Source organism: Triturus cristatus, chromosome 10 (genome assembly GCF_964204655.1).
Source record: "Triturus cristatus chromosome 10, aTriCri1.1, whole genome shotgun sequence".
NCBI lineage: Eukaryota > Metazoa > Chordata > Amphibia > Caudata > Salamandridae > Triturus > Triturus cristatus.
Genome location: NC_140593.1, coordinates 643,944,154 through 643,969,536, shown reverse-complemented (window position 1 = coordinate 643,969,536; position 25,383 = coordinate 643,944,154). Strand labels below are relative to the sequence as shown.

The window sequence follows — 25,383 nt, the reverse complement described above, 5'->3', positions numbered from 1 at the left end:
TTGGTCCCACGTGTTCATCCACATGACCTGTGTATGTGTTGACAGAGTTGCATTAGCATTCCGACACACATGAGTAATAAAGGTGTCCCTCAGCCTCCAAGGTGCCTCATCTCTGTCAATGGTGGTCTGTTGCCACTGTGCATGCGGCATGTCTGGCATTGTTCTCAGAGATGGTGCATATGAGTCTATGTGTAGAGTAGCAAGATGCAAGCTGTTTGTCAGGGATTAGATTCTGTATTGTGCATGATGTCCATGGCTGTGTAGGTTTTGTGGCATGTCAGTCTCCACGATGGCCACTGTGCCACATGTGAATCCATTGTGTGTGTGTGTGCCATGTTGACCCAGACATTCCTTCCCTGACATACACCTTTTGCATGGTTCCTTCCTGAGATCCTTGTCTTTGTGTGCTACTTGTGGCATTGTTTCCTTGACATGGAGCATGCTGCTGCAGGCCCTGCTGCAAGGGCACCCAGTGTCCACGCAAACGAGCTGGTGTTCATCATGGATTGCTTGCTGACATGTGCTATGCTGATCAGCAGCATCTGTGCCTCATGCGGCAGCACACTCTGCATTATGCACATGATCCCCAGTTCCATCCACCTCAAGGCAAGAGGGAGACCATCCCCCAGGTCAACTATGACATCCGTGTCTACTCCTACCCTGCACTCTACGGACATGTGCGTTAGAAATCCCATGATACTTGTCCACATCCAGGGTGCATCTGCACAGCTCTGCTACTACATCCGGCGACCAGGCCACATCAACGTCCAACAGAGATGGGGGGAGTGGATCACTATAAATTAACAACAAGAGAGGGAGGGAGTTTTATGGAGCCACTCTTAGTCCCCCAGGGCTGGTATAGATCAACAACGGAAGAGTGTGTCCATCAGGTATGAACAAGTGCAGAAGGATGTAAAAACGTGAATCACTATGTTTTAAAAGAACCCTCACTCACCAACCTAGTTGGTGACATGCTTCATCATTGGGTTCCCACCGGAGAGACCGAATGTCTCCCCGGTGTGCTGCGACACCTGAATTACAGCGGAGCTGGTTTTTTGTGTGTGGATGCAGTGCAAAAGGTGATAGTGTAGGTTAAAATATGTCACAGTTTCAACCAATAAAGAATTTTAATAGTGGTTGTTGTACAGGCCACACGAAGGGCTTGCTCCCTCCCCGCATGACAGGGCCCAAGCCCCGGCCCGCCAGGCGTGACCCACGAGAATCACCCGCACCCCGTCTCCCGACGGAACTCCGGCCCTCGGACCTCCATGTATCACGGGCCCAAGCCACCACCGGCTCCCTCGGCCGGGTCAAGCCGCCATCTTGGGCCCTGCGCCACGAGGCCGTGTGGCCTCCACCCGACCCTAACCCTGGGCCTGGCCGGCCCCGACATCCCGGCACCACCATCCACCCAGGAGGTGAGCGGACCACTTGGCAGGTCAATGGGAGGACGAAGCGCCAAGGACTCTCCCCCGCCAGGTGACGATCGCCTCCAGCTCCCCCAGGCACCGGCTCCACCCCCCGCTGGGTGTCTGGACACCTTCATCCCGGACCCTCCGACCTCCAAGTGCGAGGGTCCGGACATCAAAGGGCGCCTGCCCTATAACTGGAGCAGCTCCGGAGCAGGAAGGCAGTTGTATCCTGGAGTCGAGAGACACCGAGAGAACTCAGCCTTGACGGACTACTGGCGCTGCCGTAGCCCTATCTTGTGAACTATCGTCCTGCCTGCTGGCGCTGCCGCGGCCTTCTGCAACATCCATCCTCGTCGGGACCTGCTGGCGCTGCCGCGGCCCGTTGTAACGACCACCTTCACCGGGACCTGCTGGCGCTGCCGCGGACCGTACATCGACCATCTTCACTGGGACCTGCTGGCGCTGCCGCGGACCGTGTACCGACCATCTTCACCGGGACCTGCTGGCGCTGCCGCGGCCCGTACCAGCTAGACCACCAAGCTCGAGGATTGTGAGCTACCCACCATACCATCTCAACTACCAGACTGGTAACCAGACTGTCCCGCTACCCCCTTTTCCCATCTTGAGAGACTTGAATCGAGGGGACCCCTGAGTCCAGACCTCCTTGTACCTTTTCATCGTACCTTAAGAAGTGCTTATAAAGAACGCTAACTCATCTCCTTGTGTGGTATCTGTCTGTGGGGGGGAAGTTATTTGTCTGTACGATCGTTGGAGACGGCTCTCCCCGGAGACCTCTCCCCTTGTCCTCGGCCGACCCTCCCGGTCCGTCTAACATTGGTGGCCAGCGGCGCGATCCGAATCAACGCGTAATCGTACAGAGAGTAGCTCACCCCACGACAAAACCACGATGTCAGCCAAAGATAGCGGTTCCACTGAAAAGTTCCAAATGGATAAATTGGAAGAATATAGCCACCGCGAACTTAAACAATTCTGCATGGAACTAGGCATTACTACCACCGGCCTGAGTACCAAAGATGATTTGAAGCGCGCCCTTGAGTCGTGGGCAGAAACTGGGATCGCCGGATCCTCCGACCAAAACAGTGTCGCACCAGAGGGGAACGCCACGGCTCCCGAGGAGCGGGGAACGGGCCTCTCGCAGGAGGAGATCCAGGAAAGAGAAAGGACCAGATTACACGAGTTGGAAATGGCACGACTCAAGATGGACGGTGAACTAAAGTTAGCCGAGCAGAAACTAAATCTAGAGCATCTGCGGCTCCGAGAGGAACGAGAAGAAAAACAGAGACAGAGAGAGCTTGAGGAAAAAAGAATAACACTCGAACACGAGCGCAAACTGGCGGAAATAGAACTTCGGAAACAGAATAAAGAACCGGGGGTGCCTGAGCGACCGCACACCCCAGGGGCAACCGAGAAAAAAGTCCACATCCCCAAGGATGTTGTCCGAGAGTATGTCCGAGAAGACGACATACAGCAGTGGTTCAAAGCCTACGAGATCGCCATGACCTCCCACCGGATCGACCGGAGTGATTGGGGAGCCGGACTATGGGGGAGGTTCGTCAACGAAGGTCGCGATGCCCTGTTGCAGCTCCCAGATCACCAAATGACGTCCTACGACCACATGAAGGCTGCCCTCCTCACCCGCTACGGCCTCACACCCGAGATGTACCGCCAGAGGTTCAGAGATTGCACCCGGATCCCGGGTACAACTTGGGTGGAGTACGTAAACTATTTCAGCCGAGCCTTCGAGGGTTGGATCAAGGGGAGCCATGTAACGACCTACGAACAACTCTTTAACCTTATGGTATGGGAACACCTGTCGAACAACTGTTTCGTCGAGCTCAGGCAGCACCTCCTCGACAGTAAATTGACTGACCCCCGGCAGCTCGCCGCTGAAGCTGACCGATGGGAAAGCACCCGAGTGGGCCGGAGAGGACCACACGAGCAGAACCGAAGCAACCAAGGCCAGCACCGTCCTCGGGGAGGAGGAGGTGGCCAGGGGCGAGGGAGAGACACCCTCCCGGCAACACCCGTGGCCAGCACCCCGCCCCCGGCCGGCCGGGGAAACCCCCCGATGCGTCCAGGGTTCCGAGCCAATGTCACGTGCCACCGATGCCAGCGAGTCAGCCATTACGCCAATGACCCGAGCTGCCCGCAGAACCAAACGCCCAAGCCCCGCCAGGTAGCTGCCGCCGCCCTGGGGGAAGAACGACTATCAGAGGAACAGGAAGAGTATGAGCCGGCCCAGCAAGAGTGGGAACCGGCCGCCATGGTTCTAGCGTGCCTAGGGGGAAAAGACATAGTCCCGCGGGCTCCCCTACCCGCCAACACCAGGAAATACGGTCAGTGGGTGACCATTAATGGGCATCGGGCCGAGGCCTTACGTGACACCGGCGCCAGTGTGACGGCCGTCCGCTGTCACCTGGTGAAACCCGAGCAGATCCTGCCGAACATTCTCTGCCCCGTCCGCTCAGCCGACAATTCCGAAAGTCTGTGTCAAATGGCCTGCGTCCCCTTCGAATGGGGAGGGGTCACCGGCCTGTTGAAAGTGACGGTCCGGGATGATGCCCCCGTGGACTGCCTCCTGGGGAATGACCTTGAGAGTTCCCCGTGGGCCACCGTCGAGAGAAGAGAGCACCTGGGGATGCTGGGCCTCCCGGACTGGGCCTGCGTAACCACCCGGTCCATGGCCGCCCGTGCCGTCCCCCGACTAGAAGAACCGGAATGGCCAGCACCTCCGCCCCCGGTCGCCCCAGTAGAAGGCAACGACGAGGCCAGCCAGGAAGACATGAAGAGATGGTATGATCACAATGCCTCCTCCGTCGAGTTCGAACCTGGTCAACAAGTGTGGGTGATGTCCCCCACCGAACCATGTGCCTTGCAAGATAAGTGGACGGGGCCCTTCAAGGTGGTCGAGCGCAAAAGCCCCGTCACTTACCTCATCGACATGGGGACCCCCCGGAACCCCCTTCGGGTCCTCCACACCAACAGACTCAAACCACACTTTGTGCGCTCAGAACTCAGCCTCCTGATGGCTACGGACAGTGGGGCAGAGGAGGACTCCGAACCCCTCCCGGATCTCCTGAAGACTCAGGAGAACGACGGTTCCGTGGACGGGGTCCGGCTCTCCGATGCCCTCACCCCAGAGCAACGCCAGGGCTGCCGGGACCTCCTGCTGCGGTTCGCGTCACTGTTCTCCCTCACTCCCGGGGTCACCCCTTGGTGCTTGCACGACATGGACACCGGGGACAGTCCCCCTATCCGACACCGGGCCTACCGCGTACCAGATCGGGTACGGGCCTGCATACAAGAGGAAGTGGCCAAAATGCTCACGATCGGGGTCATCGAGCCCTCGGACAGTCCCTGGGCCAGCCCGGTTGTATTGGTCCCCAAAGCCGCTGCCCCCGGCACCACACCTGAACTGAGATTCTGCGTCGACTACCGGGGCTTGAACGCTGTCACCCGAACCGACGCTCATCCTATCCCCCGAGCGGATGAATTGATCGACCGGCTGGGGGCCGCCCGCTACCTCAGTATCTTCGACCTAACAGCGGGCTACTGGCAGATCGGTCTCACACCCCGGGCTCAAGAACGATCCGCCTTCTCTACCCCCGATGGCCACTACCACTTCAAGGTCATGCCCTTCGGCATGAAGAACGCCCCCGCTACATTTCAACGTCTTGTGAACCAGGTCTTGGCGGGGCTCGAAGAGTTCAGCGCTGCCTACCTGGACGATATCGCTGTATACAGCCGCCACTGGTCCGACCACCTCCTCCACCTCCAGGAGGTCCTACAGGCCCTCCAGCGGGCCGGCCTCACGATTAAGGCCAGCAAATGCCAAATTGGTCAAGGGTCCGTGACCTACCTGGGGCACCAGGTAGGAAGCGGGCTGGTGGCCCCACTGCAACTTAAAATTGCTGCCATCCAGTCCTGGCAGCCCCCCGTCACCCAGACCGAAGTCCGAGCCTTCTTGGGGCTCACCGGCTACTACCGGCGGTTCGTGAGGGACTACGGCAGCATTGTGGGGCCCCTCACGGGTCTCACGTCCAAGAACCAACCGAAGCGGATTAACTGGACCCCCGATTGTCAAGCGGCCTTCGAAAAGCTGAAGGCCGCCCTGTGCACCGCCCCTGTGCTCCAGGCCCCCGATTACAGTCGGGAATTCGTGGTACAGACAGACGCCTCCGACCACGGCATTGGAGCGGTTCTTTCCCAAGTGAACCCCGAGGGTCATGACCAGCCGGTGGCCTTCATCAGCCGACGTCTCCTGGCCCGAGAACAGCGCTGGAGCACAATCGAGAGGGAGGCCTTCGCAGTGGTGTGGGCCCTCAAAAAGCTCCGGCCCTATCTCTTCGGTACCCACTTCCGGGTACAAACCGACCATAGACCCCTGCAGTGGCTGATGCAGATGCGGGGGGAGAACCCAAAACTATTGCGCTGGTCCATCTCCCTGCAGGGAATGGACTTCACCGTGGAGCACCGACCGGGCCAAGACCACGCCAACGCAGATGGCCTGTCACGCTTCTTCCGCCTCGACGAGGAGAGTCCCCAAGAAGATGGGTGACTCTCCCCGCCTTCAGCTGGGGGGGACGCATGTTGGACAGGCCACACGAAGGGCTTGCTCCCTCCCCGCATGACAGGGCCCAAGCCCCGGCCCGCCAGGCGTGACCCACGAGAATCACCCGCACCCCGTCTCCCGACGGAACTCCGGCCCTCGGACCTCCATGTATCACGGGCCCAAGCCACCACCGGCTCCCTCGGCCGGGTCAAGCCGCCATCTTGGGCCCTGCGCCACGAGGCCGCGTGGCCTCCACCCGACCCTAACCCTGGGCCTGGCCGGCCCCGACATCCCGGCACCACCATCCACCCAGGAGGTGAGCGGACCACTTGGCAGGTCAATGGGAGGACGAAGCGCCAAGGACTCTCCCCCGCCAGGTGACGATCGCCTCCAGCTCCCCCAGGCACCGGCTCCACCCCCCGCTGGGTGTCTGGACACCTTCATCCCGGACCCTCCGACCTCCAAGTGCGAGGGTCCGGACATCAAAGGGCGCCTGCCCTATAACTGGAGCAGCTCCGGAGCAGGAAGGCAGTTGTATCCTGGAGTCGAGAGACACCGAGAGAACTCAGCCTTGACGGACTACTGGCGCTGCCGTAGCCCTATCTTGTGAACTATCGTCCTGCCTGCTGGCGCTGCCGCGGCCTTCTGCAACATCCATCCTCGTCGGGACCTGCTGGCGCTGCCGCGGCCCGTTGTAACGACCACCTTCACCGGGACCTGCTGGCGCTGCCGCGGACCGTACATCGACCATCTTCACTGGGACCTGCTGGCGCTGCCGCGGACCGTGTACCGACCATCTTCACCGGGACCTGCTGGCGCTGCCGCGGCCCGTACCAGCTAGACCACCAAGCTCGAGGATTGTGAGCTACCCACCATACCATCTCAACTACCAGACTGGTAACCAGACTGTCCCGCTACCCCCTTTTCCCATCTTGAGAGACTTGAATCGAGGGGACCCCTGAGTCCAGACCTCCTTGTACCTTTTCATCGTACCTTAAGAAGTGCTTATAAAGAACGCTAACTCATCTCCTTGTGTGGTATCTGTCTGTGGGGGGGAAGTTATTTGTCTGTACGATCGTTGGAGACGGCTCTCCCCGGAGACCTCTCCCCTTGTCCTCGGCCGACCCTCCCGGTCCGTCTAACAGTGGTAAACCGGACACAATTAAAAACAAAGTGGTGGACGTTAAAAAACTGGTGATAATTGGGCCAGCTACGTCCTAAATCTGGTGCAAAGTGATCAAAGTGGATCACTGCCAGCTCCAGGATGACCTTCTCAATCCACGCACACACTCAGGATGCAGCCCACACCCACAACACAACCTTGTGGCACTGTGACCCAACATCCAATTGTGCCATCTCCATGCATCCAACCTTGGCTGGCCCACCATTCTCCACATCCACCTGACTCAAGCATGCAGGACATGGTCCTGCCACGTGTCTACACATACCTGGGACTCCCACCCCAGGACACTCCACATGATCCCTGACCTCTGCGCATGACTGTTGCTCTTCTAAATAGGTCTGTGGGCACAGTTGTGCGTGCACCCCCTCAGCTGGTTGGGCCCATCACGGGTGAGTATGGTGCTCCATGTCTGTCTTGGATGGTACGTTGTGACCCATGTGTGTCCTGTGCAAGACTGAGACCCCAGGGTATGGATGTTTGGAGTTAATTCAGTAATCAGGCATGGTTTGACTTTACAACACAGACATGTAGTGGAATAATGCAAAATGACGGCATCATCTTGTGATTGTGATGAATTTTATTAGTGCTGGGGTATGTGTTTGGGGGGGTGACAAGAGGTGCTTTGCGGGAGTGTAGAATCCAAAGTTCACAGGGGGAGTTGGTGTCCTTGCCATTGACAGTCATCAGAGTCTGTGCCACAGTTTTTGTCAACATTGGTCAGACAGTGACCAGCAAGGCCATGTGGCAGAGAATGTCCTTTGCTGCTGTGCTGCTGTTGGGCCAGAGGGTCAGGTGCCAGGCCAGGCGACCTGGGAGATGGTGATGTTCCGCTGACTCTCACGGTCTTTTTCGTGGACGACCCACCTTCCTGCGGGGACCCTCAGACGCCTGCCTTGACGATGCAAGGGACGCTCCATCAGATGTATCCTCCTCCCTCCCTGGGTCTGGTGCTGCTCTACGCCTGGTGGCGCAGGGAGGGTTTGCCAGGCTTTGGGCGATCTGATGGAGGGATTGGCTCACGTCCCTGTGCACCGCCAAGAGCTCTGCAAGTCTTGCCTCCATCCTGGCATGATGCTCAACCTGCAGGGCCTTCATCTCATTGAGGGTCTCCACTACCTGGGCGATGCCTCTGGAGTCACGCCGGTATGCGTCCAGGATGGTTCTGACGTGTGCCATAGCCGGGTCCTGAGCCAACTGTTCAGGTTCGCGCCTCCGCCGTCCTCCACTCCCACCACCCCTGCCCACTTGCGCCTGGCCTGCCGTTGTGGACACATCGGGTCTCCGGGACCCCTGAGGGATGGCATTTGCGGTGTCGCCTGCCTCCTCCTGGGTGCCCGGAGAACCTTGTCCCTCCTGGACAGACTGGCTGCGTTGTTGTGTGTGGGCAGGGCTCCTGGGTGTCTCCTGGGATGTGGCAGGAATGGGGGTGGTGGTTGGCACAGTTGTACCTGACGCAGGTGCTGCAGGTGGTTGGACACCAGAGGGGCCAGGTTGGTCTGGGTCATCCACGGAGTGGTGAGAGTCGTCGCTGCTGGTGGGGTCCTCTTCACGCAGAGCCTGGTCCTGTGAGTCTTCCCCCCCAGTGTTGGGGGGAGATCGATGACGTTGACCTGTGTGTGAGAGAGACAGTGTTAATTGTGTTACATGCGACATCCCTGTTTCATTCATTTTTGATTTGGCACAGTTCCTCTGGGTGGTTGGATTTGGCTAGCATTCCTCACACAGTGCACTTGTGCATGGGTATGTCCCTTGGCCACAGCTTTCGACACTTTACCTATGTGTGACACAGTCTTAGTTGATGCATCTTTTGTGAACGCAGTCAGCAGTGTAGTGAGCGGGCGTAGCAAGCCATGCAGAGTCGCCTTACGTGTTGCACTGTACGTGGCCAAATGGTGTTTATTCCATGCTATTTGAGAATGCAGGTAGGTAACTTAACAATTTGTGACAGGGTTCTGACGAACACAGTGGGTAGGTATACTGGGTGTAAGGTTCTGTTTGTGCCTGCAGCACGGAGGTACGTGTGCACAGATTGACACATGGCCTAGTGTTTATCAACGGTTAAAGGGGGGGTTAAGGCACTGCCAAACCTTGTCTACATGCACACAGTCCACCTGCTGACGAGCGGACATGGCCACACCACCCAAGGGTGATTTGGTCTCCCTCTATCTCCCTTTCTCCCTCCCTCTGTCAGCCTCCTTCCTCTGTCCGTCTCCCTTTCTCCCTCCCTCTATCAGCCTCCTCCCTCTATCTCCCTTTCTCCCTCCCTCTGTCAGCCTCCTCCCTCTGTCCGTCTCCCTTTCTCCCTCCCTCTATCAGCCTCCTCCCTCTGTCCGTCTCCCTTTCTCCCTCCCTCTATCAGCCTCCTCCCTCTGTCCGTCTCCCTCTGTCTCCCTTCCCCCCTCCCTCTGTCAGCCTCCTCCCACTGTCCATCTCCCTCTATCTCCCTTTCTCCCTCCCTCTGACAGCCTCCTCCCTCTGTCCGTCTCCCTTTCTCCCTCCCTCTATCAGCCTCCTCCCTCTGTCCGTCTCCCTTTCTCCCTCCCTCTGTCAGCCTCCTCCCTCTGTCCGTCTCCCTCTGTCTCCCTTTCTCCCTCCCTCTGTCAGCCTCCTCCCACTGTCCGTCTCCCTCTATCTCCCTTTCTCCCTCCCTCTATCAGCCTCCTCCCTCCCTCTGTCTGTCTCCCTGTGTCCACCTCTGTCTCTGTCCCTCTCTCTGCCCCTCTCCCTCCCTCTGTGTGTCACCTTCTGTCACCTCAGCCCAGCTTCCTGGGCACACACAGTTTGCAGGTTTTGCAAAGGCCATTGGCTTGTTCATGTGGGTTTGTTTCTTCTCTGCGGGCACCCATTGGGCGTAGTGTCTGAGTCTGCGCTGCTGCTGTGGCGGTGTGTGCTGACACTCTTTCAGTGTGCTGCGTCTTCATTGGCTGCTGTTATGTGCAAATTGTGCTTTCATACCCATGTCGTCCTGCAACGCGGCCACCATCAGTAGGCAAAACAGTACTGTGTGGGGACACACTGTTTGTATGGCTTGCCCTTAGCCATATGGGCTGAGGGCATTGTTGTGTGCTTCAGAGTTGCTCTATGTTGGTTTTGAGGCCCACCCTCCCGGCATCAGGGACATCCTGTCTTGTGTTGGTGTTTTGTGTGGCCTGTGACTTGGCATGGCCTTGCTTGGGGCATGGAGGCGCTAGTGGCATGTGTGTGTTTTTGGAGTGTGGTTGTGTCCGGTGCTGGCTTTGGGGGGGTTGCATGCATGATTGGTATTTGGGTTGTATATGGCATTCCCCCCATGTGAGGTGAGTTGTTTGTGTACTCACCAGGCTCTCGGACTCCCCCTAGTCCGTCTACTATCAACGGTGGCAGCGTGGCCATCACCTTCTCCTCCCAGGGATGGTAGTGTACCGGTCTGCGGGGCGGCCCTCCTCCAGTGATGTTGGCCTGGTTGTGCTCGTCCATCATTTTGCGGCGGACCATCCGCCGCAGATCGTACCACCTGGCTTGGCACTCATGCCTGGTCCTTCTGGTGGCCCCAACAGCATTCACGGAATTGACTATCCTCTCCCACATGGCAGTTTTTTCTGATATGCTGGTCCGTCTGACCAATGTTCCAAAGAGCTGTGGCTCGACTCTGATTATTTCGTCGACAAGGGACTCCAGCTCGTCCTTTGTGAACTTTGGATTCTTGTTGGTGGGCATGGTGTGGGGTGTGGATGGTTGTGGGGGTGGGGGGGTGGATGGGTGTAGGTGTGGATGGTTGTGGGTGTGCAGGTGTGTGTGTGAATGTGATGAGGGTGTGTTTGTGATGGTGGTTGTGTGAAGGAGTGCTAGTGTAAGGTGTATTGATGGTTGAAGTATGGTGCAGTGCGTTGTCTCTGGGGTCTGGCAGCAGTGGATCTGTTGCAATGGATCATGGTTTGTGTGTGTTGGGCCTTTTTATTGGTCCATTTGTGGGTGTGGCTGTGTTTGAACTTTGGGTGGGTGTGTTATAAGGAGTGGTAGTGGTTTGGGCCTCTGTTTCTCTGTTTGTCAGTTGCAGGTCAGTGTATAGGATGTCTTTGGCCTTGTTGGATATGTTTTGTGGTGTTGTGTGCCTCGGATTGACTGTCCTTGTGTATTTTTGGTTAGTTCTGGTTCAGTAGGAGTGTTTTTAGCGTCTGTACAGTGCGTACATGGGCCATGTTGTTGTACAGTGCTGTCCTTTGCTATGGCTTAGTACGACTCGTACATGCACGATGTTGGGTGAGGGCCTGGGGTAGGGTGCGTACTAACACGGGCAGGGTGTTGGTCCGCACCGTCCATCGGTGGTGGTGTTTCGCACGGTACATACAAGGGGGGCTGGGTGTAGGGTCCGTACATACACGGGTGGGGAGTTGGTACGCTCCATTCATACACGGGTGGGGGTACGGTCCGTACATACACTGGTGGGGTGGGGGTACGGTCCGTACATACACTGGTGGGATGGGGGTACGGTCCGTACATACACTGGTGGGGTGGGGGTATGCTCCATTCATACACGGGTGGGGGTACGGTCCGTACATCCACAGGTGGGGTGGGGGTACGGTCTGTACATACACGGGTGGGGAGTTGGTACGCTCCATTCATACACGGGTGGGGGTACGGTCCGTACATACACTGGTGGGATGGGGGTACGGTCCGTACATACACTGGTGGGGTGGGGTTACGGTCCGTACATACACTGGTGGGGTGGGGGTACGGTCCGTACATACACTGGTGGGGTGGGGGTACGGTCCGTGCATACACTGGTGGGGTGGGGGTACGCTCCATTCATACACGGGTGGGGGTACGGTCCGTACATACACGGGTGGGGTGGGGGTAAGGTCCGTACATAAACGGGTGGGGAGTTGGTACGCTCCATGCATACACGGGTGGGGGTACGGTCCGTACATACACGGGTGGGGAGTTGGTACGCTCCATGCATACACGGGTGGGGGTACGGTCTGTACATGCACGGGTGGGGGTACGGTCCGTACATACACTGGTGGGGTGGGGGTACGCTCCATTCATACACGGGTGGGGGTACGGTCCGTACATACACGGGTGGGGTGGGGGTACGGTCCGTACATACACTGGTGGGGTGGTGGTACGCTCCATTCATACACGGGTGGGGGTACGGTCTGTACATACACTGATGGGGTGGGGGTACAGTCCGTACATACACTGGTGGGGTGGGGGTACGGTCCGTACATACACGGGTGGGAGTACGGTCCGTACATACACTGGTGGGGTGTTGGTACGCTCCATTCATTCACGGGTGGGGGTACGCTCCGTACATACACGGGTGGGGGTACGCTCCGTACATACACTGGTGGGGTGTTGGTATGCTCCATTCATACACGGGTGGGGGTACGGTCCGTACATACACTGGTGGGGTGGGGGTACGGTCCGTACATACACTGGTGGGGTGTTGGTACGCTCCATTCATACACGGGTGGGGGTACGGTCCGTACATACACGGGTGGGGTGTTGGTACGCTCCCTGCATACATGGGTGGGGGTTCGCTCCATGCATACACTGGTGGGGGTTTGGCGCGTACATCCGCGGCCGGGGGGGGCATTTTGCGCGTACATGCGGGGTCTGTGGTGGGGTGTTCGGCGCGTATGCGGGCACGTGTCTCCATGGTTGCTATGGGAGTTCGGTCCGTACGGTGTTTTTTCCATACAGTTGTGAATTCGAAAGGACGGGAGTGATCGTACTTGCGCGGCCGGACTTAATTTTTCCGACTCGTACGGTAAATCGTCCGGGGATGTGTCGGACACAATTTCCGACCCGAGGACGTGTGGGGAACTTTTCCGTATGTGATTCGTATGGAGTTTTTCCCATACGGATCGTACTTGCCAGTTTGTACGGGACTTGTACGATTCGTACGGAAAAAACTCCGGATACGAGTCGTACGGGGAATTTTTTTGACGGATCGGAATCGGCACCTATGTCTCTTCACCCCTGATAGTCCATGGCAAGAAGTTGCCATTGATATTGTTGGCCCACTTAAAGAAGAGCATGGTACTTCCTATTTGATTGTTTTGATAGATCTATACTCTAGATGGGTGGAGGTCTCAAGTGTACAGGAAGTGACTACTGAAAGTGCAAGAAGTGTTTAAAAGGGAATGTTTTCCTAAAACGCTTTTATCTGACAATGGTCCTCAGTTTAGTTCTAAAGAAATTGATAATTTCTTGTAAATGTGTGGTATACAACACAAAAAGAGCTCGATTTATCATCCTGAGACTAATGGAGCAGTTGAGAGATTTAATAGGGTAATAAAGGAGAATATTCAACTGTCTAGGGTAAATGTCTTAAACTGGAAAGAGGAATTGCAAAGATGTATCATGGCTCATCGTATGACACCTCATACCAGAACTTGTAAGTCACCCTTTGAGTTATTCAAAGGTAGGACTCCAAATACAATGTTATGTCCTGATTGGATGACTTGGAATAAAGGCACCAAAGAAAATGGAGTAGAGGCTAGGAGAGAGTGGGAGGAAAGGTTGCAGTTAAAGAATAAGAAACGTTTGGACAAAAGAAAAAGGGTCAAGCGGATTGCAGTATATGTAGTTGATTAAGTACGTGTGAAAGCTCCTGTAAGAGCAATGTCTTGGTTCAGGTATTCGAAACCTACACATGTGATAAAATGTTTTAATAATGCAGTCAAGGTGGAGGATGGTAGGTTTTGGAATTTGAGTCGTGTAGTAGTACTTAAGTCAAATCTGGGAATGGAAAATTATGACCAGAGCAATCCGAGTTTCTCAGAGATGTCATCAAGCCTGGATAAGCCATGTGTAAGGTCAATAGCCCTTCTTATCATAAGGACTATGGTAAATAAGTTTTATTATTATTGCTGTAGAAATGTAATTTTGTTCTTATTTCTTTTGTACAAATTTGTTTGTATAGATTTACTGCTCTGTTAGAAAATTAATAGTTGCTTATGTTCTCAATATATGTATAAATTAATGTTCTAAAGTAGGAGGGGAGAAGTGTGATATCTTGCTCAGCTGCTTGCTGAGGCTTTTAGTTTCATGGAATGTGGAACTTAGAATGTGGGGGTTGGTTGAAGGAAAATGACTTCAGTTGCTGACGACTTGATGGATGAGTTGTTTTATTAAACCTGGCTTCAGAATTTATCGTGTTGTGCTGGCTCAAGATTGTGGAATTTTTACCTATATGTCACCAATTTGTTGGGATAAATTTACCATCAGTTTTGTAATCTTGCAATTTGCTTATGACAGGGTTTTGAAAAAATAATGCCTAAGATGACTGTCAGAGTTGAGACATCAAGCCTCTTCCCCTTGTTACTACTCATTTTTGGATGCCACAACTTGATCCTCAGTTTATGGGAACCTGAAGTTTATTGTTTCTGTTTCCAGCACTGTTTAAAAGTGAAAATTACAAGCCCCACAATGCAACTTCCTGCAGGCCAAATAGATGTATATTACGACACATGGTCCTCAGCACGTACCCCTATGCACATGAAGCTTATGAAGCTCCTGCCAATCTTGCATCCTTGGAGTGCCTTAAAAGAAGCCATGAGAATATTTTATTAATGAAAAGCCCATTGGATTTCTCTGTTTTCCTCTTGCATACGTTCCAACAGAGCCCAATCAGGCGAAGACTCCCTATTTTAGAAGGCAAAAATGGCTTTATTTGAGCAGCTCCCGCCTCTGCTACAATATAAATCAATGGGGAAAATGCATTCTAATGATTGTGTTTTCAAAATCTTCCACTTTGCTGTTGTAAAATGTTGACATTCATGATCTTGTCTGTATTTTCCATTCTCCTTTCATTTCTATACCATTTCCTCGTGGTCTTCTCTTTGTTTTGAATATTACCTACCAATCACTGCCACTGTTGCCTCTCCTTGTTTTCCTTCCCATTGTATTCATTTCTTGAGGGTAGGAAAGCAGAACTGAGAAGTCTAGCTTGGGAAGAATTAGAGAGAGCAAAAGCCCTAAGAGATACAAAAAAATTCTGTGAAATTATAAATCGCCCATTATTTACTGAAGAAGCCAGGCAGATGGATTCATTGATCCTGGGAGATGATTGGGTAGCCCACTTTAATGGTATCATTAACCCCCAAAATAAAAGGGTTGAGGAACACACAAGGGATTTGCCCGTAGACTTTGTTGCAGCTACCCAACTCAGTCTATCTATTACAGTAATTGAGGTTGAGGAGGCGCTAGCCCAGGGGTCCTGCCTGAAAGCACCATGTCCTGATAGGGTCCCCCTTGACCTTTTTAAAAATAATCCAAACCTGTGGGCACCCCTATTGACAAATGTATTTAAGGCAGTAATGAATAGCCCAATGCCCGAATCCTGGAAGGAGGCAATAGTGGTCCCCATTTTTAAAAAGCGTAATAGAAGTGACCAGGCCTATTAAAGGCCAATATCGCTCATTGATGCCACGGCCAAGGTACTGGGTAGAGTTCTCCTCACCCGGTTGGAGACCTCGGCAACACCACAGGAGGGATATCCAACATGCAATGGTTTCAGGAGGGGGCTCGACTTGACTGAGCAATGCCTTAACTTGTCCTTAATTATTAAAAAATATGCGAAGGCCAGGAAGGGCTTGATCCACCTGGCCTTCATGGATTTGTCTAGTGACTTTGACACTGTTACCCAGGAGAAACTATGGGATATGCAGGAAAGTTTGGGTGTGGAAAAAGCTGTGGTGTCGCTCATCCGTAGGCTACATTTTAATACTTCAGTCTCCAGAAGATACGGCACTCAAGAGGGTAAAAACTGAGCTAATAGCTTCAACATAGGGTGTCCGGCAAGGGTGCATCCCGCCCCATTTTTATTTTTAATTCACACAAACGATCTGGAGGCTTCCCTATTAAACAGAAAACTGGCAGAAAATCTGTCCCCTTGTAATTCTATGCTGACGACAAGGTGCTAATGGCCACAAAAACGAATGGCCTTCAGAACTCCCTTGATACTTTTATTGATTTTATGTTGTCACTTGATCTTAAAGTTCATTTTATTAAATCATATATTATGGTTTGCGACCCAAAGAGTACAAAGACTAAGATTTTCATAGCAAGGGACAAGAGAATAGAAAAGGTTGAGAATTTAAGTACCTGGGGAACTTATTTAACAATAAACTAAGTTAGGACCCACTTGTTTTATTTATTTATTTGCAGAGTTTTATATAGCACTGACTAGACCCGGAGGTATCAGAGCGTTTTACATGAAGATCAGCGAGTTACAAGTTACAAAATTACATCAGTTACAGGAGCCAAGTATAACATAGGAGAAAAACCATGATTACACAATAACATGGGTTATTAGCGCATAGCATAGCCAAGACACACATCAAATACGGCATGGAAGGTAGGGGGGGAATGGTAAAAAGGGGTAAGGAATGCATAATCTGGTCAGGCAGACCGGCAAGAGGGAAAGTCCTTACAAAACAGTCACAGTAAAAGGCATACAAACCGGCTGGGGACCAACAATCCTAAACATCCTGTGAATCAGTTATAGTATAAGATGGGAGGGGAGTAGGAGACCAAAGGGGCGACGACTTGAGGAAAAGAACAGACAGGCGAACAAGGAGCAGTCCAGCAACAATGAGGATAGGTCCAAACCGCCAATATGGAGGACCCAAGCCATGGGAACCGACAGCATCAACCCAAAATGGTGGAACACACAAAAATCCAACACGAAAACCACAAGGCAGCAGACTCGAAGACTTCATACAGGGTCGGATGGGAGAGGCAGCCACATGACCACGGAGGGAGGAGGGCAGGCTACCGCCGATCACAAAGCGGGTCGTCGACGTACACACACCCGGGGCTCCAGGGGCAGCAGCATTGCCATTCAGAATGCCGCAAAGACGGGAAAGTCAGATTTGAGTGCCAAGTAACAGCCCCGGAGAGGTGGAGGCAGCAGTGGGGACCAGGAGGGCACGCCTCCCCAAAACTCAAGAAGCAAAACAAGCTCGGGGGCACTGGTCAGCAGAGCCGCAGTACTCACCGCTGCTGAACCCCCGCCGGGAGAAGCAAGACTCATGGATCTTCATTGTTGCTAGGGAGGCGGTGCAAGAGGACATTTGTGACTTGTGCTCTTGTGATAGCAAGAGCTCACCATACAACTAGGGCTGTGGATAGGCTTTTTCGTATTGCTTGCAAATTAGGCCATAAGCCTGTGAGGGAAATACTCACCCTTTACAAAGCCAAATGCCTTTCGATTGGAACATATGGCGCAGGGGTGTGGGGGCATCACAATACACACCAGCTACAAGTAGTGGAAAATAAATTCAACAAAAGGCTTATGATGACGCCTAATAGTGCCCCTAACCGCCTATGTCAAGATGAATTGGGTCTAGAGCAGTTAGAAAATCGCATATCTTGTGCCCCTCTATTGCAATGCGCGAAAACGTTCTCAGGAGAAATAATAAAAGATTGTCAAAACTTGGCCAACTCTCTAAAAATACCATGGCTTCGTTTTGTGAAAGACAAATATTATGAAATAGGATTGGGGCATTTCTATGATTGTCGTTCAATGGTATGCTTTCAGGACTAAGTCATTATCAAAGAGGTGTTACACTCAAGGGGAAACACGGGTTATCCTCACCAAGAGGAAATTGGTCCCATGCACCTGTCCCCTGACCGATTGCAATATTATTTAACATTCACTACTAACCCGCAGATTAGATTTTACCTAACTAGATTTCAGTTAGGTATAGTGCATTTTTTGCTAGCATCTCCACACCAGTGTGGTTGAGCGAACAATCTATCACTTTGTCCTTGTGATAATTTTACAAGCCAAAACGTCTGGGGGTTGTGCCTACAATGAACACGCTTTGGTCCCCCCCTCTCATAGCTGTTGACTGTATGCGGTGGTGGGGGCTTGCGCTTTTTGTTTGCCCGCACGCCCCCGCACATCCTGATACTTTTAATTGCCATTCAGTTGTTGTGCCTCCACGCACCATTATCTGTCCCTACAATCACCGTACTGCGATGGCCGGCTTTCCTCTGCCTTGTAAGCTTTAAAATGGCGAGGCTCTGATTGCTTTGATTGCCGTGCCCTGTTGCTACCACCGGCATCTTGTCCTCCGCTCTGTCCTCCTCAAAATGACGGCCCCTCAACTGCTCCAATAATGTCTCTATCGGCCCACTTCTTGGACGCCTGTGATTACCGCGCTGTGATGGACGATGCTCCTCCGCCTTGTAAGCATTAATATGACACACCAATTTTCTAATAATGGCCACCATGAGTGGGCCCCTTTCCAAAGCACTCCTTCTCCCCTTGTTGGGGAGGGAACCAGCATCTATGTCCTGGAGTCTCAGAGACCCCTCTGAGAGAGTCCACAGCGACAAGGGAGTCTCACACAGTGGAGGCCTGGGTTTTTACCCCATTACCGCTGGTAGCACAGCACCGTACACCAGGACTGGCGCGCTCGATTAAACTTTTTGGACTTTGCCCCCCTAGGCGGAAACTATAACCTGTCTGTATGTACTGCGGTGCCCGAGCAACCTCTGGCCGATGACCGGTGGAGCTGTCCCACGCAGCTATACAGAGAGGAGTTTGGCTCTGGCTCACCCTTCAGCCATCACCTACCCAGCCGGACGTTGGACATTGTTTTTCCTTGTCTCCTCGTTGTACCTCCTATACCCTCCCCCTCCCTCCATTATTCTCCTCTACCTCCCCTATTCCTTCCCTCTCTCCCCTATTCTTCTCTCCCCTTGCATATTTTTTTCCACATGTTTATGCTATGCTTTTGTACTCATGTAATTCCTGTAACAACGCTCCAGTAACTGATGTAACTTTGGAACCATGTTCTGAAACAATGTTTCTTCCTTATGTAAAGCGCTCTGATACCTCCGGGTCTAGCCAGCGCTATATAAAATTCAATAAATAAATACATTTTGCACTTTATTTTATTCTGCACTTTATAAAAAAAAGCAAGGAGTACATTTTTAATTCCACTGTTAAAGAAAATTCGCCCTTGTACATATGTTGATCGTTTTAAGTTCTTGCAATCATTGGCTACTCCTGATATTTGTAGTGTGATAGCCAATTAAATAAAAGTATCTTTGGCCATTAGAAAAAGATATGATTTAGAACACCTTGAGCTGAATCACTGAAATAACCGTATGTAAAGAGTCGCGTGACCCTTGCATTTTAGGAATTGTTTTTAACACATTGTTCAAACTGTTTATATGCTGTGATAATGTCTTTGTTAATCTTAATAGTGTTATGAATTGACACCGGATGCTGAATTTTATGTATTGTACTCATTTGAAGGCTATGGTTTTTAATTAACCTGGAAATTCTGGAGGTCTATTCAGTTGCCATAAAGTCCACTAGAAAAGCACTTTATCCTAGGAATTGACATGGCTCATGGTTTCCCTTTGGGATGTTTTTGAGTGTATGTTTCATTGTATGGTGGCATCTGAAACCATCAATCGCGATTCAGACAACGTATTTTAGTGAAGAATGTTACATTATTGTATGGTCAATTTGGCCTAGGTTGGAAATCGATGCAGATGTTGATGCACTGAATGCCTTCTTTGTACCCTTTTATGGCTGGTCAAGCCGAATAAAGATTTATTGATGATGTGGATGATGGTGTTCATTTCTTTCTATTTCATTAAAATATTTTTTTCATTTGGCATTAAGGTCTTCTCATATATTCCCCGTTCCTCGTTTATTTTGCATTTGATTATCTATATGTATTACTCTACAGTCAGCAAGGTTATCATTGCCCGTGATCACTGCTGATGTGATAAACAAGTAAGGCCCGTTCAGTGGTTTCTAGAGACCCTAACCTACGGGTGGTATATACATTTCACATTTCCCTTTTCCCCCTCCCCCACCTTGCCCCGTCCTCCCTCACTCCCTCCCATTTCCCGCTCATCCATATCTCCCCGTCCTCAATCACCCTCTGCCCCACCTCCCTTATCCAGTTCCCCCACCCGTCCCCCCTCACCCTCCGCACTCCCACCCTTATCCATCAAGCCACCCAACACTCCGTGCTCAGCTCTCCTCTCCCTAGAAAATAAACTTGATTCTCTCATCTCTTCCATTTCCCAGCTTGTAGCGTCCACCTCACTTTTAAGGGCCAAGATGTCCCCCTTCCCTAATACCCTCCCGAGGAGTTCCGTGCTCCCGCGCCCCAATAAAGCAAACCACAGTCTGTCCTCTACAGACATCTCCAACTTACTAGCCAGCTACAAGACCACCAGCGTCACTTCCCCTCTACCTTCAACTCCCATTAATTCTACGCAGTGCACTATTCAAACCATCTCCTCTGTCAGAACCTACCAGCCTCCCTCTTACCGGGCACCCTCATTCAAGAACCTTATCCCTATCTCCCTTAACAGCCCTAACACCCCCATCACTAAAACAGTTGCATCAGAGCTGCACTGCTTGCTCCACAACTGCAGATCTGCAATCAAACACAAATTGGAAATTTCTGACATTATCACCCTCCAGAATCTTGACATGTTCCTTCTCACTGAGACCTTGTTTAATTACTCCTCTCATACTTTGTTTGATCTTCTGGTACCCACTGACTACTCTATCCTCAGAAATGACAGATCAGACAAAATTGGGGGCGGTGTCGCTATCTTCAGGAATTCTCTTCAAATGAAAGCCTTTCCTACCACCCTTTTCCGTACATTCGAATGCCTATCCCTAGAACTTCAAATACATCATGGCTCACCCTTTAGATTCCATGCCATCTACCACCCGCCCGGTAACTGCTCTTCCTTTGTGGAGGAACTCACTGACTTCATCAGTGACCAATTTTCTCAAAGTGACAGACAGATCTTCCTGGGTGACTTTAATCTCCATTGGGGCTCTTTGGAAGACTCGGCTGCCAACAAGCTTGCCACCTTTCTCTCAGCCAACGATCTCTACCAACATTGCTCTGAAACCACTCATTCCAAGGGCTCAATTCTGGATCTTATTATATCCAAAGCAGGCCTGCTGACTATTGCTCCCCCCATCCATGTAGACTGGTCTGACCACTTCCTCGTTCCCTTCCGATTTCATATTTCGCACGTTATAACTCTCGGCCAACCTAAAAGAGCTACTACCTGGTTCCGCAACACTAAAAACATTGATTTTGACACTTTTTGTGACTCTGCTATGCGGTCACTTTCTAGACTTGACCCTAACATGGATGTCAACGCTCTCACCACTCAGTGCCTCTCCGTCCTAGCAGTTGAAATCGACAATGTCGCTCCACTCCAAAGCAAAAGGAAAAGACACACCCCCTCAGCACCTTGGTTCAATAAAGCTCTCTACAATGAAAGGAAAAACCTTAAACTCCTGGAGAAACATTGGAGAAAATCTCCTTCTACCTTCAGTCTCTCTCTGCTACGTTCAGAAAGATCCAAATACCACAACCACATCTTCCATGAAAAAGCATCCCATTTCAGATCCCTCCTTGACTCAGCCAAAAACAGACCCAAAAAACTCTTTGACCTCATCAAAACCCCAAACTGTTCTCCCCTAACTACTAAGCCCGAGGACTCCACAAAGAAAGCAGCCGACTTCGCCATTTTCTTTGATGAAAAGGTCAAAGCACTGGTGGATCAAGTCGCCCACCCCACCCCCTTTGAGGAGCGGAAATCCTTAGTCACCTGGCAATACTTTGACGTCATCTCGGAAGATGACCTCCTCAAATGCATCCTTGAAACCAAACCATCCAACCACTCTTCTGACCCCATCCCTAGCATCATCGCCATCGATTTCTACACCCATACTCTCTCTTACTGGACCGGGCTAGTTAATCTCTTCCTCAGTCAAGGCTCCCTCCCTGTTGCCCTTGAATCAGGACAGGTTACCCCTCTTCTAAAAAAAACCTCCGCTGATGCAACCTACCTCACCAACTTCCGCCCTATCACCAACCTCCCTTTTCTTTCGAAAATCACTGAAAAATGTGTTGCAAAACAACTTTCCCTACATATTATGGACAATAATCTCCTCAATGTTTTCCAATCTGGCTTCATCCAAAATTGCAGCTCCGGGGAATCGTGTCTTCTGATTCTTTTAGACCTCTCTGCAGCCTTTACACTGTTAATTATAGCACCCTCCTCAACACTCTTCAACAGAGAATGGGATTGGATGGCACAGTGCTTAAATGGTTTGACTCTTTCCTCTCAGACAGATCCCAAATGATTAAGATAGCGAACAGTCTTTCGTCTCCATTGGCTGTAGGTCAAGGTGTCCCTCAAGGTTCTATCCTGGCACCCACTCTGTTTAATCTCTACCTGGAACCATTAGGGAACCTCCTAAGCAAATCTGGGATCCATTACCATCTTTATGCGGATGACACTCAAATCTACCTCAAGGTGTCTTCCGCACACAATCTCTCTTTACTCTACTCTACTCTCAACTCCATCCAGAACTGGATGTTAGCTCACCAACTCATTTTAAATCCTGCCAAAACTGAATTCCTCCTCCTTTCTACCTCTCTCACCTCCTCCTATTCAATTGTGGGTGGATCAGCTGAACCTGCTCAACAACAAACCCATCATTGTCGACAGCGCTAAATCTCTAGGTGTCATTCTTGACAAAAGACTTAACTTAATCTCCCACATCAACTCTATTGCCAAGAACGCACGGTACCAGTTGCGCCTTCTATGGGGGATCCGTCGGTTCTTCCCGGAGAAAGACTTAAAAACCTTAGTACAATCGCTGGTTCTCTCAAGACTGAATTATTGCAATTTTCTTCTGACGGGCCTACCCAAATCCCACCTCTCCCCTCTCAAATCCATCCTCCATTCAGCAGCTCGCTTCATTTCAGGGTCTAAACAAAGCAACTACATCACTCCTATCCTGTGCTCTCTTCGATGGCTTCCGATTGAGGCAAGATCTATTTACAAAACTGCCTGCATCACACACAAAGCCTTGCACACGTCCTCCCCTCGTTACCCGGCAAATAAATTGAAATTGTCCGGAGGCTCTCGACCCTCTCGTAATACGGAAAAGCTTTTGCTTGAGCCCCCTGTCTTCAAAAGGGAAAGATCGATGGCGCAATCCTTTTCAGGCAATGCGGTGAGAATATGGAACTCACTTCCCCCATTGCTCCGTGCCACCTCCTCTACCCGGATCTTCAAAGCTGAACTCAAAACTCTTCTCAACAAAGACACTTTCAGAACTAATACTTTCATACTCCGGCCCCTCTTGGAAGTTCGCTCTTCATTGTAAATTTGTATTTTTTCCTGTGCATCCCTCACCCCTGCGTGCTGTGTTGGATTTTGTGTTTGTGTACCCTTCATATTTAGTCTGTGTAATGTTATATTCTGTACCACTTTTCTCTTGTAACGTAACTAGCTCTATTGTACAGTGCTCTGACACCTTTGGGTAATGTCCGCGCTTTATAAGAATGCACTAAATAAATAAATAAAATAGTAGCGCTGCTGCTTCTGCCTGCCCATGCCCGAGCACAGCTGAGATGCCTCTCTCCTTGAGGTGGGGGGCGCAACAGAAGAGCCGTCCAAGCTGGGCAATAGGGCAGAGTTCCGAAGAGCAGAGGATACAAGATCCCAAGGGGATACCAAATATTACACAACACTGGTAAATGATGTATCACTTTGTAAGAGTACTACATTTAACAATTGTATTTATTAGACTCTTCTCCGAGGTTGCCATTGTATGTTATCAGTGCTGGTGGCAAAGTAAACAAACAGAGCCCGTTCAGCACTTTCCAGAGACTCTTAATCAGAACCGGCCTTTGCTGAGTTAGCGCCCTGTGAGTGGGCGGAGAGGAAATTTTCGGCCTTGTGTGTATGTAGCAGTAAATAGTTCTGCTGGGAGCGCGGCTGTTTCTGTCTGCCGCGCCAAGGCAGAGCTGAAATGCCCCTCTCTTCGAGTGGGCGTGGCGTTGGCCAATAGAACAGAGCTACGAAGTCAGCCGAAGTGCGCTATTTCTTTCATAATATTCGCCTGACTTTAACATGGCGACCAGCACCTGTCTGAGAGCACTGTAAACGTCGCCGTGCATGTGTGCTGCGGTTTAGTGATGTCACAGGATACTCACCGGTCTACTATCGCAGTGCCCGCCTATGAGAGCGTGTAGCCGCTCGCCTTTGGGGTGGGAGCAGAGCCCGGAAGCACTGGGGTGGGGTTACCTGCTATTGCTTCAGCAGCTTCACAGTGGACCGATGAAACCTCTGATACTCTGCAGCTGAGATGTCACCATGGATGTGGCTTATGCCGATCCTGCTACAGATTCGTATGCCTGCTTCCGCCAGCAGCAGCGGGCACAAGGGTAAGTGAGAGAGCAAACCTTCGCCTCTGCTTGTCCCCCTTCCCCGACCCTCCTAGGACTCGTCTGCCCCGACCCTCTCGCCTTTGTATTTATGGTAGGTGACGTGATTTTATAGTGTTGGGTGACAGAGTCGCGTAATTACGACCATTGGCAATAGAAGTCATAGAAGGCAGGTTTAAGTAAATATATTAGTTCCTAGAAATATACAGAGAGCGACAGTCTTAATCATCGTAGAGCCAAGCTCTTGTACCCATGCCTCCTCCTCAGGGCACACGTCCTAAGAAAAGACTAACTAAATTAGACAGTATGCAAGTGAGATTATGGCAAGTGACATCACAGGCAGTGGCATCACAACCAATTACCTCACAAGAAGTAACATCACAGGAAGTGACATCAGATCTTAAGACCACACATGTGTTTAGCAGGCCTATCATAATTTCATATGATCGCATTATAATATTTAACAAATTAGATTTTGCTTCGGGGTTATGCCAAAAAAGGGACGCAATCCAACACAAAATCTGGGCATCAACTTATGCATTTAGGGGCTCATTTATGGAATTTTGGCATAGGGCAGCACCGCAAGGCACTTTGCTGCGCTGCCTCACGCTAAAGTTGAACGGACAAGAATGCACCATATTTAAGCAATACAGTACATTTCTGTGCTTTCTCCCTGCACTGGTGTCGCTTCGGCAGCCTAGTGTCAACGTAGGCACCATGGTGCAAGGGTGCTTCCGTTGCATGTAGGATTGTTTTTATGCAGGAAATTGTACCTTCCTGCACAAAAGCAATCCTAAGAGGCGTTTTCCTCTCTCTATGTGTGCTGCAGAATGCAGCACAGATAAAGAGGAAAAAACAAGGCAAAGTAAACATACTTCTCCTCATTACGCCTTACATCGGGAGGTGTACGGATTTGGCGCTTCCCCAAGTTCACATGATTTTGCCAATCTCGGGCAGCGTCAAATTCCATGGGTGTTG

General features: G+C 51.5%; 1 protein-coding gene across 2 annotated transcripts in view; it reads left to right on the top strand.

Moving 5' to 3' along the window:
* The first annotated feature begins 24,052 nt into the window (after positions 1 to 24,052).
* The window catches only part of PGAP6 (post-GPI attachment to proteins 6), a 589,880-nt gene continuing 588,549 nt past the window's right edge, over positions 24,053 to 25,383 (top strand). Inside the window, exon 1 of one of the 2 annotated variants that reach the window (XM_085632201.1) lies at positions 24,053 to 24,405. In XM_085632201.1, the coding sequence (XP_085488327.1) occupies positions 24,327 to 24,405 (79 nt within the window). In that variant the 5' untranslated portion in view covers positions 24,053 to 24,326. The remainder of the gene's footprint in view (positions 24,406 to 25,383) is intronic. The other variant, XM_085632202.1, reaches the window with a different exon arrangement.